Below are 12,116 nucleotides of genomic sequence, written 5' to 3' on the forward strand. Positions count from 1 at the left end.
ACAGCAGAGTTTAATTTATGCATTATAAAAAGGTTTAGCTTTGACTAAAATAGTCTGTGATTATCAGACTCTTTTAGTCAAAGCTGATTTGTTCTTTGAATCTCCGAATGTAAGAAAATAACTTTTACATTTTCAACAACCTATAAATATTCCCGTGTTCCTAAAACTCCACAGTCGTCAAAGGTTTTCACCTCTAATATTAAATAATAAACAGCTATACAGAGAGAGATTTAGAATTTAGAGGACCCTGAGATGCTGATACTAAAGGAAGATGAATGAATGAATGAATGAATGAATTTCAGATACATTAACATTATTTTGTGTCCACAGAAATCAGGTGTCTTTATGGAGTGTTGAGTTTCAACCTTCCGGTTCCACTTGGGTTAAAAACAGGTTCCTCTTTCTTTTAAAGAATCCAAATATAGCAACAGGAAGTGGCATCGAGTTTTCTTTCCTTGTCTTTCTTCTTTTCATCAGTTTGACAGCCAGTCTTCAGACCCAAGACAAAAGATGGCCAACGACCTAAAACAAACATCTTTCATTTAAATATATCTGGAAGACAATCACAAACAAGGGAAGATGATGTCATTATGGGTTTATTTGCTTTAGGTAAAACATAAATCACGATAAACAAAAATACATTTCTACATTAAAAGAATGCTAGAACTATCATCTTTTAAATTGAAAACTGTATTTTTGTTTATCCATATGTATTATTCATTCCATAAAGTGGCCCCTGTCATATGGCACCATCTGGTTGAACACCATCTGGTGGTCAGCAGAGGAACTGCAATCCCTCAGAGGCGGCGTTGCTTGCTGTTGTGTCTTAATAAAACTTAGTCTACCTGCAGGTCAGTTTACATCATACATTTAAATATTAATATGGGAACCAATACTCCTAAGAAATAAAAGCAGAAACCATCTAAAGAGTGTGTATGTTACCAATCTGTTTTATTTATCTAATTCCAGTGTTTGAATTTAATAATTACACTGGCTAATATCAAGAACTGAGAATACAAACCAGCTAAAGACAATGATCAACAGTCCCACTTCAGGGCATTTATTCAGGGTAGAAGCAGGAAGACAGTCAAATATTTGGACATGAGTGGCAGCGCAGAGTATAGTGATCCCAAAGATTCAAGAATTTTAAACATTAAAGCACATACAGAGATTGTGTGGTGCAGTTTGATCAATGCACATCAAAATCTAACCTTCTATTTTTGGGCTGAGCGGCAGTGAAGGCTTTTTTATCCAAACTAGAGAAGCAACAGTGGTATGCAGTAAATAAAATCGACTTTAGTGAAGATAATGATAAGGTTTGTAAATCATCTCTTCCTCCCTGTCACCGTTAATCTACACAAGAATTATCAAGGCATAATTTCAGTCAAATCATGGAGGACAAGATGCGCTAAGATTCTGCACGTCATTAAGCAAAGGAGCATGAGCGTTCCTCTACCGACCTCAGCCAACAGAACCTTTCTGCTCTGGACTTGTTGACCACATTGTCACTTTCATTTTTTTGGTTTCCCTGAGAGATTCAGAGACACCCGGTCATCATGATGTTTATTACTTGTTCAGCCAACATAAACAGATCCAGCAGGTGAATTGTGAGATGAAGACATGCACCTTCATTAGGCCTCAGACAGAAAACAGCTAAAGAGACTAGATTTCAATGGGAATTTAAAGATTTTAGTCAAATTTCACAGCGACAGATCAGGGGAGTGTGCTCAAGGTCGGCAGCGTTGGATGAAGCGTGGGTACAGGCACACATCTCGTATGTGATGTCTGTTCAGCAGCCAGGTGAGGAAACGCTCCAGGCCCAGACCATAACCTCCGTGAGGGCATGTGCCATACTTCCTCTGAAACACACACACAGTAACGTCAGACACCTGAGACGAAGAAAAATGCGTTTCTGCTGGAAATCCAGAAAGCAACGGTCCTGATCCGATTACCTGGTCGGTGTACCAGTAGTAGGGCGTGGGGTCGATTCCCTCCCTCTTGTATCCCTCCAGCAGCTCCTCGGAGTCCCAGATACGCATGGATCCTCCAACGATCTCTCCAACATTTGGCATCAGCACGTCGACCTGAATCAAACAGAATGCACAATGAATATTTCCTAAACGATGGACCATTTTTGGGCTCTGAGCCGCACGTCACTCCCGCCACAACGAGGGACACCGTCAGTCGTACCGATTCAGTGAGGCGCTTGTCCTCGCTGCAGCGCTGCATGTAGAAGGACTTGATCTCAGCAGGGAACCGGCAGAGCAGTATGGGTTCATTGATTGTATCTGTCATCACCCTCTCTGGAGCCTCCGGGATGTCCTGGTAACAGACGGGAAGAAAAAAGGCATTTGAGAGGGTCAACGTGCAAAATCCTCCAGAAAAACCAAGAATGAGTGAGCAGGATATAGCAAATAAGGTTACAGGGAGGACAGCTTTATCATAGCGGTTAAATAAGCTAACATTTGGAAGTCAAGACTCTTCTGCCCCCTATAGGTGGGTCTGAAAACAGCAAAACCCAAATATCTAAATTGTAGTTTATGGCCACAAATGATGGTTTGTTACTTCTGCCTGTAGAACTTTTATCTTATCACTGATTAAATGTTTATCTTGGATGTTTACTTGGTGACATCGATGTGTTTTCTTCCTGATTATCTTACATTACCACCAAGTGAGTGGCCAACATTAAAGCTAGATAAAATTATTCCTTAATGAGAGAGTTTTACACAAATAATGCAGTAAATGACATGGAACACTGTTGAACTGCTCACAAGCACAACTATCCAAGCAGCCATTCATGACTTGTCCATTTAGAGAGAGAAATGTTGAACTGAGCTTCAGAAGGGAGGAAAGGTGATGAAAGAGCCTTTCAAAGTTGTGTGGTTGTTGGTGTTGATGGGCTGGTCATTTCAGATTCTGCTGACACCTTCCTACATGGGTTCTATTTCTAAAGTGGTTTCATACACTGGCATCCACAGCAGGTAGACAAGTGTGTGTGTGTTTACGTGTAGATGCTACCTCTCCAAACTCATAGAAAGTGCCGTCCTCCTTCTTGACATCATGCTGCTTGAGCCACTCAATGGCCTCACTGTAGTTCATCCTCTTGAAGGGCCTCTTAGGAGGCTTAAAGTTCTGGAAAATCCAAAGAAAATGATTTAATTTAAGCTAAAATGACTGCGAGCCTTCTCAGATTCACCATGAAACAAGAATGTTATTTGAGGTAGTTTTCATCAGGACAAAATGAGCTGCTGTTAATGGAGCTCTTTTGACATCTGGTGTGACTAAAGGTGATTTCCATCCATGTCAGTGGCTTTGCAAGGCTTCGCTGCTAAATGCACGTACAGGGTTGATGTCGTTGAGCAGTTGGCCGGCGGGAGATTTGAGCACTCGATCCACGACATCACACACCAGATCCTCCAGTCTGGTCAGCAGATCATCAAAGGTTATGAAGGGACACTCTGCTTCGACGTGAGAGTACCTAAAGGCAAAAATGAGCCATCAGGAAATGGAAGCCTTGCAGGTTGGTTTTACCTTTTGAGTAACTGTTTAAGCGACTGGTTTTACTCACTCAGACAGGTGTCTGCGGGTGCGGGACTGTTCCGCTCTGTAGGATTGAGCGATGCAGAAGGTGTCACCCAGGGCAGGTATGCAGGTCTCCAGGTAGAGCTGGGACGACTGTGTCAGGTAGGCCTCCTCTCCAAAGTAGTTCAGGTTAAAGAGCGTGGAACCACCTTCCACCTGAGTCTGCACCAGTGTCGGCGGAGTGATCTACCCACAGGAACCACACACACAGGCAAAGGATGTAGGAGGTTGATGATAAACAGTGCAGAATAAAGCTCTGCTGTTATTTAACAGGGTAACACTCCAGCTCAGACAGGAGGATCTGTCGTACCTCGTAGTAACCATTGCTGAAGAAGTGGTCTCTGAAGCACTGAGTGACGGTGGAGCGGACCCTGAGGATCTTGGACACATTCTCCCCTCTGATCAGCATGTGGCGGTTGTTCAGTTGCACGTCCACATCCGACTCTTCGTTCAGTAGGTTGTCGGCGCCGCCAGCAGGAGCTAAACCAATCAGCTCCCAGAAGTCACAGTGCAGCTCGTGGCCTCCAGGAGCCTGAGCACAGAGCAGAAACGTTGCCAACACTGTCGTGTCTACGCAAATACCAGCAATCAGCAACGTTTTTTGCATCGAAACAGCAGCTATGATCAAAGTTTGACACCTGAAGGGGGAAGGATGCGTCGGAAGACCGACTATGATCACCCAGAACAGAAAAGGGAAACTTTTTATTCTGGGCTTCTTCAGGGTGGTGTGAAAAAAGGCTCATTTTAGAAATGAAATGACAACTGGGGGCTGATTTCTTTTCACTGTTGTTAAATCGAACCATTTATTTCAAGAAGAATGTCTTTTTCAGGAAAGAAAAAGCTTTTGTAAAGAAATGAATGTGTACTCTCAGTCGGCAGGGTGAAAACGATTCAAACGTACGTGCAGGTGCCATTTTCTCCTGTAAGCTGCTGCTGTGTTTACCTGTTTCCCCTCAGGAACTGTAGAGATCATCCCATACAGAGCCACCGTGCTCTCTGTGGACAACACCAGGGCATTGTAGCACTGACACTGAAGACAAAAACAACAGTCAGACTTTCGTCATCACAAAGACAAATTATGATTTGCGCAAATATTTCTGGATCATTGAGGTCACGTGTGTGGAATGCTGCAAATAATATATTCCAGATATGGTTCTTTTATATTTAAGTTTGCATCATACACTTTCAGACATGTGACAGAGTTAGAATGTGGTACCAGTTTATCAGACAGGACACACTGAAGGAAACCAGTTCCGTCTCTCAGGACAATGAACATCAGGTTCTTTCCTGAAGATGGAAACAATATACAGGAATTAACATGTCATGTTCCAAATAACACTCAGCATTTGTATTTGTCTCTAAATTCAGCAATGTTGTCAATCTTGCTAAATAACTTTCTTTGTGAAACAGATTAAAGATACCGAACTGGCCTGATTTCATCCTTCTTACCCTGTCTCCTAAGGCGATGGACCCATCCAAAGACTTTGACTCTCTGACCTCTCTTTGGCTCCAGCTGATTGATCTTAACCTGCAACACAGTCACACACACTTTGCAATCATTTGCTATCAAGGACATGTTTGCGTTATTAGCATGATAAGAAAGTTACATAATAAAATGATTAAACAGGTAACCTACTTTGATTAAAGCAGTTGTTTCAGTATAGATACTAAAGAATACTGGAATTAAGTCTTCCTAGTCTGAAACAACTACTTTCGTTATAAAATGAAAAGTGAAGGCATCCGAATACACTTGAGTACTTGTTTCGCTATTAGTCACAATCAACATTGATAATATTGTCAAGCATTCAAAACATGCACACCCATGTTATGTTTTACAGTGTCATGAGACCAGTCGTGCAGATACTGAGAAGCTTAGTAAGGTTTTAACTAAGAGACCGATGAGTAAATACAGGAATCAAGGACTTTTAAATGCGTATTAAAACACGTAAGAGGCAGGAGCCTGGACTTTCTTCATCTGCAGCTAGCTTACTATCTTGGCACAATAAACTAGCAATTTAAAATCAAAGCTCTACCAGTTGTGGCATCTGGATACGGTTTTGATATATTATTTTGGTTACACGTTTATTTTCATAAAAACTGGCTGGATTTCTTTGTGCACCTCTTCCAAGGGTAGCCCGTTTTCACAAGTCTCGGTGCTATGAGTGGAGCCATGTTGCCGCTTTAACTGATCCAGCCTTTCCAGCTTTCATTCTGCAGGTTGAACATTTACTTGCATTTCTGATACACCAATACTGATTTGCGGCTTCCTTTTCATTAAAAAAAAAACAAAACAAAAAAAACCCCGTCAAACTGTTAACGTAGCAGCTTTAAATGCTTTGAATCTGACTGAAGTGTTACTTCCTGCCCCCTCTGGTGAGATTTTAACCAGTAATAAGGAGCGTTGATAGTTTAATTACAAAATGATGGTGCACTTAACATGTCTAGACCTCACAACAACCTAAAGAGTGCATTAGCTTACATGGCTGCAAGAGAAATTATTCAAAGTGTGAAGACCGACCGTTTCAGGACATGGCAGACTGGAGTCATTTTCAATGATGATCTTCTTGGCTTCTTCCAAGTTCTTCTCCCTCCTTTCATTATCTTCAGCCTGCATAAGACTTAGTCAATATACCAACCTGATTTTTATCATAATTGTTAAGTTGACTCTAGCCAGAATAACCCATACATCGATGCATCAAAAACCCCACCATGGAGACAGTCAGGGAACAAACCTCCTTCTTGTCTTTGGCCTCATTCTTCGTCTGCTCTCGGTTGAAGGCTTTCTTTGCATTCTTCATCTGTGTCTTGGAAATCACTGCCCACTGCTGAGAGAGGAGAAATGAGATCATGAAAGGTCATTTCTTCTCCAAAACAGAACCACTTCCTGTATCATGAACTATAAGTGCAAGTGATATAATTGCTAATTGTTAACCTCTCCCTCCTTCTGCGAGTCCACATAGATGGTGGGAAAAGGCTCCTTCCCAGCAAAAAACAAAGCCTGAAATGGAAAAACACGCACAATGAAACATTAGCGAGTGTTTAAAAACGGTAAACTACAGTGATGGATCACACCAGAAGCATTTACCTTTAGGGGCGTTTTGAAGGGTTTTTGTTCAGTGCCGTCTCCATCCTGGTCACTGCCACATTTGTCTGACACATACAGCTCACCTGGGAAACAGGTAAATATAGAAAATACCCAGGTTTACTCAAACCAAACCTAGATTGTTTTCGGGTAACACATATCATTTACCAGATACTCCCATCAGACTGTTATAGGAAGCAAGTTACTATGGCAGAAATGGAAGAAATTAAGTCCTGGGATTTAAGTCTTTAATTAAATACAATGCAATACTCCGTGTTGCATGAGATAAACTGGAAATGTATGTGAACGGTTGAGAAATGAGCAATAAACTAATTAATGAGTGAGCTTTGATCGCCCCATAAAATTCCTACACTGACGCAAGCCCTCCGCTCCCACAACCAACACTGTCGTGTCTACGCAAATACCAGCAATCAGCAACGTTTGGCTCACAAAATGTCTCCACATTAAGATAATGAGCTCGCTGATTGTCAGGACACAGTTGGCAGAGGACAACACGTTTCATTGCTAGCTAGCGTGCTAACGGCTAATATTTGGGCAACTGATGCAATCCGTACACATGTCTTTGAAAGCTAGCTCGCTTACTCAGCTCCGGCTAAGCTTACCCACAGAGACTTGTTCCACACCTTGCGTTATCTCCGTCGCCATGTCAGCCCGGGTGTCCACTGAGAAGATAAAATAACTTTTAATTAAAGAGCAGATGTTACACTCGAAGAAAGGAGCCACCGGCGTTGACAGCTGCGCACCCTTTTACTTCCGAAAAGAAGTCCCACTGAATTTGCTCGGTTGTTAGACCTGATTGGGTAGTGGAGACACGTGACTTCCCAAACAACCAATCTGATTGGTGAATTTCAGTGACTTTCAAAAATCGTAATTATCCTGCGTCATGATGAAATCGAGGCGTGCGCGGAAGGACGAATACGAAAGAGAAATTAAACGTTTAATAGCTCATTAGTTACAAATATAATGTTTCTATTAAGGGTTCACGTTTTTCTGAAATGGAAAAACGAAACATAACGCCTAACTTCTTGGTTTGGTGAAACTCTAATCACGTCCAATCTAAACTATTGCATCAGATTTTACAAACCAGATGTTACCGGTACGTATTTTAAATGTCATCTTGCTGTTATTGTGTTGCTTTTATTATTGCATTAATCGTTTCATTTAAATTTGCAACAATAAACCGTCTGGATTAAAACACTAAAGAATTTACACTCTGTTTAGTTCCCCATTATCCAGAATGAAAGGTTTACGTCAGACTGAACCATGTAACCGAGGTAACACTTTTACACATTTGTATTGTGTGTTGTCACAAGTTTTGTCTGGAACACAGGGGATGGAACATGGTAGTTCTGAGAACACACACCAAACACGTGCCTTTGAAAAAGGACTGAATTTTATTTACAGTGAGTTTCAGCAGACTTACAATACAAATGATTTATAGAGTGACCGTCCACAGACATGATTCATTAAGAGCCGAGGTCAGTGGGAGGCTATGTGACAACAGAGTGTGGCAGCTTTGGCAGGCAGAAGGTCCTTGAATGCATCTCCAGCCTCTACTTCTCCTCCTTCTCCTGCTCAGTGACTCTCTCCTATCTTCCCCACAACCTAAACAACAGCAACCATTCAGAATTACAGTGTTTTTCATACAATCAGGACCGCACCAACACAAAACCCCTGTGAAGAAGAATTGGCTGTTGGAAGTGGTGCGTACCCTTCTGAAGTCATTCATGTTGGTGGCCTGAACTGGAGTTCCTATGAAGGTCAGGTAGTTAATTTTTGTCGTCTCCTCGTCTCCCTGGTTAGACTTGATGAACAACTTCAGCAAAAAAGAAAAAAGCAAATTCGATCAAACTGATACAAATAAGTCAATGCACCTCTTCAAGCAGAGCAAGCTCTTGTCAGGACCAGTTGTTCTGAGACCAGGCAGCCAGTTTCAGCCTGGAATAACTCACTTAAACTGTGTGTGAACATGTAAATGAAGACTGGTTCAGTTTGAATCCAACACCTTCACATACTTGTGTTCTTGGACCAGCTTGTCTTACGCATGATTGCTAAAATCAGCATATTGGCCATTTCGTGCACTTCTAGGTCCTTGCATTTTCGTGCTCCTGGGAAACGTCAACATCTGCAACTGGCCAATTACGTATTCTCCAACTTTTCACATTAGTGTACTTGCGCCGCCCATTTTATCAAGTATGCATCAGACAGGCTATTATTCATGCTTGTTATTCAGGGTGTTTCAGGATGCGTTTCAATAGATCTGCTCTTACCGTAACACTCTGAACGTTCTGAAACTTGACGTAGCGTAGAGGAACCAAACCATCCTCTTTGTAGTCCTCTTCTACCAGGTCCAGCATCTGAGTTGCTTCACTTCGCTCAGCATCATCAAAACTCATGGACCGAGGGAGGTTGATGAACACCTTCACTACTTTAGGAGCTTGGGCTGAAAAGAAACAGGAATGACGTATAGGAAGAGAGGAAGGGGTGGGACAGGATTCATTAGGAGATTTTGTAATGGGGACAGATGACAGGATTGATAAGACAAAACAAAACCACATTAAAAAAACTCACCAAAGTCTGATGATTGTAACTTCATAGAGAAAAGCTTCACAGGCTGGGAGAAGGCAATAGTTATCAGCAACTAGAACAGAGCAGAAACATAACAAGTTACTTTTAAGAACATCTTCATCACCATCCAACAAGCCAAGTAATTAAAATAGGCAACGATGTATGAGCACATGTTGATGATTGTCTGAGGATATTTAAATAGAAAAGAACTTTGCACACTCCAACACCAACAAAGCTCTTTTGACAGGTTTAGCAAGAACACTGAAACGACCAGATCCCGCATGTGTGGTGAGCATACTTGTTCATCACAGTCAGACTCCAGGTATGACGAGTCCTTGATTAAACAGTTATCGAAGCCACAGTCATCGCTCTCATTGAGGCACTCACAGCCAGCCTTGTTGACAAAAGGCATGAGGTCCATCTGGAGACAAGAGCAAAATTCTCAGCATTTCACCAATTACATAAACATTTACACATTACATGCGGTGTATATAACACTCTGAGTGGGACCTCTACTTACGAATTTAATTCGCGTTTTCCTTGTAAATGCCCTAATCCGTTCCAAGCCCCCAAAAATTCGGACATAATTTTTTTTATAAATCATAAAAATGCATCAAAACATGTAACAAATACATGTTACAATTGGATTACCGCACAATAAACGTAGGAATTCAGTGCAAGGCTTCTCCAGGAACAAAATGAACTTTATTACAGGCTAATCTTACATTAGCCGTCATTACTAGCAACGAACGTTAACACTTGCGGTAACACCGCCATCTAATGGACAAACATACGAACACCCACAATAAATAAAAGTGAAACGAAGGCGACGCTGGGATACACACAAACTTGTACAGATTGACGTCCCTCCTAGCCAATGGGATTACAGGAAGATGCTAGGCGATAGCCAATGGCAGAGCAGCTACAAGCATGTTTGCGTTCGCTAAACTCCACGAGCTGCGAGTAGCAGCGGTAGCGTATTTTTGACCTTCGTATCCTGAAATTTCCTTCGTAACAAGAGGAAAAATTCGCATGTAGAGACGTTCGTAAGTAGAGGTCCCATTGTATTACTTTCTCTGTGATGTAACAATTTCCACAAGCTGACAACATTCACTCAATTCATTATTTCTGTAATGTCAAACTCAGGTGTCTGTCACTCACATATCCCTTTGGAATGTCGGAGTCCTCACTGTTTCCTGGGTCATTTTCAGTGTGCTGTTTAATCTTCTCCTCCAGACCTGCAGCATCAGCCCCCTGATACTGATCAATTCGAACCCGGTTCCTGAAGAACAAGAACGATGGTGTGGCTGAGATGTTGTTGGCTGCTGCTGTAGTCTGAAAAAGAAAAAAAAACTGCTTTGATTAAAAAACACATCTACCCTAACCCATTTAAAATCTAACAACTGATCAAAACTGTCCCTCCCAATGAACACCTGAGGCTTAATATGTGCTTCCACTGAGTGAGGATTTTATTTGGGACTGTGGCAGCTTTCAGAGATGTTAGTCTTACATCCTCCTTTGACAGAGAAACCTGAGGAACGTGATCAGGGCACTGGGTCAAATTTGTGAAAAAGTAGAAGCAATTTAACAGAAATGGACTCGATGTTGCACAATGTTTGAGGCTGCTACCACGGTTATATGTGCAACAATGAGAACACCATACTTTTTCCGTGTTGCAAAATTCTCCAGGATGGAACCCAAGTGGTGGATGTGTTGACTACACTAACCTGACATACATGAACATCTACTTCGAGGAAGACAACTTGTGGGTATTTGTTACTCAGCATGTTGAAAGCTGGAGCTATTCTGACACAGGGCTGGCAGCTGGGGAGAGAGGACAGAGCATGTTATAGATCTATACTGGGCCCTGCAGGCAGCAGTGAGCAATGTTACCAAGTGCACAAAAGTGAAGTTAAAAATGAAAGGAATTACACAGTTTAAGTTGTAAGGTGATCCAAATGTATCTGCAAGCAATTAATACTATGGACTGTTGACAGTTTAAAAATGAGAATTTTAATAAAGAGCACATACAAACGCAACAGTTATTACGTTTAATAAATACATATAGGATATTTTCCAGCCCAAAATAGGCAGATCTGCTTCGATTTCACTCCAATTACCAGCCCAGTCCGATTATTTCTCACATAAACCTGGAGCCAAGTACAATCAAAACTATTTGGCTTAAATTTGCGGGGGCAGCTAAACACGGAAAAAATCTATATAATAATCTATATACTTTACTGATTATATTATGATTTTCATTATATTGACAGTAATGATTTGAATGATATTTTTTATTCAATAGATCAACACATTTAAGTGACACGGGACTTTGCTAACTGTAATATTGCTATGTCATCGCATGCGACGCAGCTAATTCGCAAAGCCAAATGCTAATGGTAGCATGCTAACTAATCTTTCTTTTCAATAAAGTCCAAATAAATTAGATATCCAGAGGGTGTCACTTGAATAAACAGATTTTGGCACATTCTTAAATCACTGTTTTACGCTGAAGCTAAACCCTACACGTGAGAAGTCGAGTGGAGCCTCGACACCAGAACTCCATCATACCCGGCCATTGTGAACTTCACCACGGCGAGCCTGGAGCCGGCGGCCGCTAGCTCCGGCTGGAAGTCCGGATCACTCCCAATTACTTTAACGCCAACCATTCTAGAGTTTGCGTCTTTGTTTTTAACTGCTCACCCTTCCGTCGTTCTGGGTTAAAGTGTGACACCTAAGAATAATACTAAAATTATTTTGTTTTTAGCTCTCTGGCAAGATGCTAGCCAACAAGCTACTGTGACATACAGTGCGGATCGCAGATACAATGCGCCGGTACAGGATCCGGACGCCTGATTGGCCA

The 12,116-nt window shown here is 41.7% G+C and overlaps 2 protein-coding genes across 4 annotated transcripts; both read right to left on the bottom strand.

Annotated features, from left to right (window-relative positions):
* Positions 1-934: 934 nt before the first annotated feature.
* Positions 935-7,613, bottom strand: nars1 (asparaginyl-tRNA synthetase 1). 3 transcript variants are annotated; one of them, XM_057018106.1, is made up of 15 exons: positions 7,309-7,613; positions 6,668-6,750; positions 6,515-6,580; positions 6,315-6,407; positions 6,101-6,190; positions 5,032-5,110; positions 4,799-4,869; positions 4,526-4,612; positions 3,893-4,114; positions 3,569-3,768; positions 3,343-3,478; positions 3,019-3,132; positions 2,191-2,322; positions 1,953-2,084; positions 935-1,859 (listed from the first exon to the last, which is right to left on the bottom strand). In XM_057018106.1, the coding sequence occupies exons 1-15, from the start codon at positions 7,328-7,330 to the stop codon at positions 1,728-1,730; spliced, it is 1,659 nt and encodes a 552-aa protein (XP_056874086.1). In that variant the 5' UTR covers positions 7,331-7,613; the 3' UTR covers positions 935-1,727. The 3 variants fall into 3 exon arrangements, with proteins under 3 accessions (XP_056874086.1, XP_056874083.1, XP_056874084.1); XM_057018103.1 differs by having other exon boundaries at positions 7,288-7,607; XM_057018104.1 differs by having other exon boundaries at positions 6,315-6,404; positions 7,288-7,600.
* Positions 7,614-8,060: 447 nt separating this feature from the next.
* txnl1 (thioredoxin-like 1) lies at positions 8,061-12,116 on the bottom strand. The gene is made up of 8 exons (XM_057018109.1): positions 11,825-12,116; positions 10,981-11,077; positions 10,415-10,588; positions 9,552-9,674; positions 9,257-9,326; positions 8,956-9,128; positions 8,397-8,501; positions 8,061-8,290 (listed from the first exon to the last, which is right to left on the bottom strand). The coding sequence occupies exons 1-8, from the start codon at positions 11,920-11,922 to the stop codon at positions 8,261-8,263; spliced, it is 870 nt and encodes a 289-aa protein (XP_056874089.1). The 5' UTR covers positions 11,923-12,116; the 3' UTR covers positions 8,061-8,260.

Source organism: Takifugu flavidus, chromosome 20 (assembly GCF_003711565.1).
Source record: "Takifugu flavidus isolate HTHZ2018 chromosome 20, ASM371156v2, whole genome shotgun sequence".
Classification (NCBI taxonomy): Eukaryota; Metazoa; Chordata; class Actinopteri; order Tetraodontiformes; family Tetraodontidae; genus Takifugu; species Takifugu flavidus.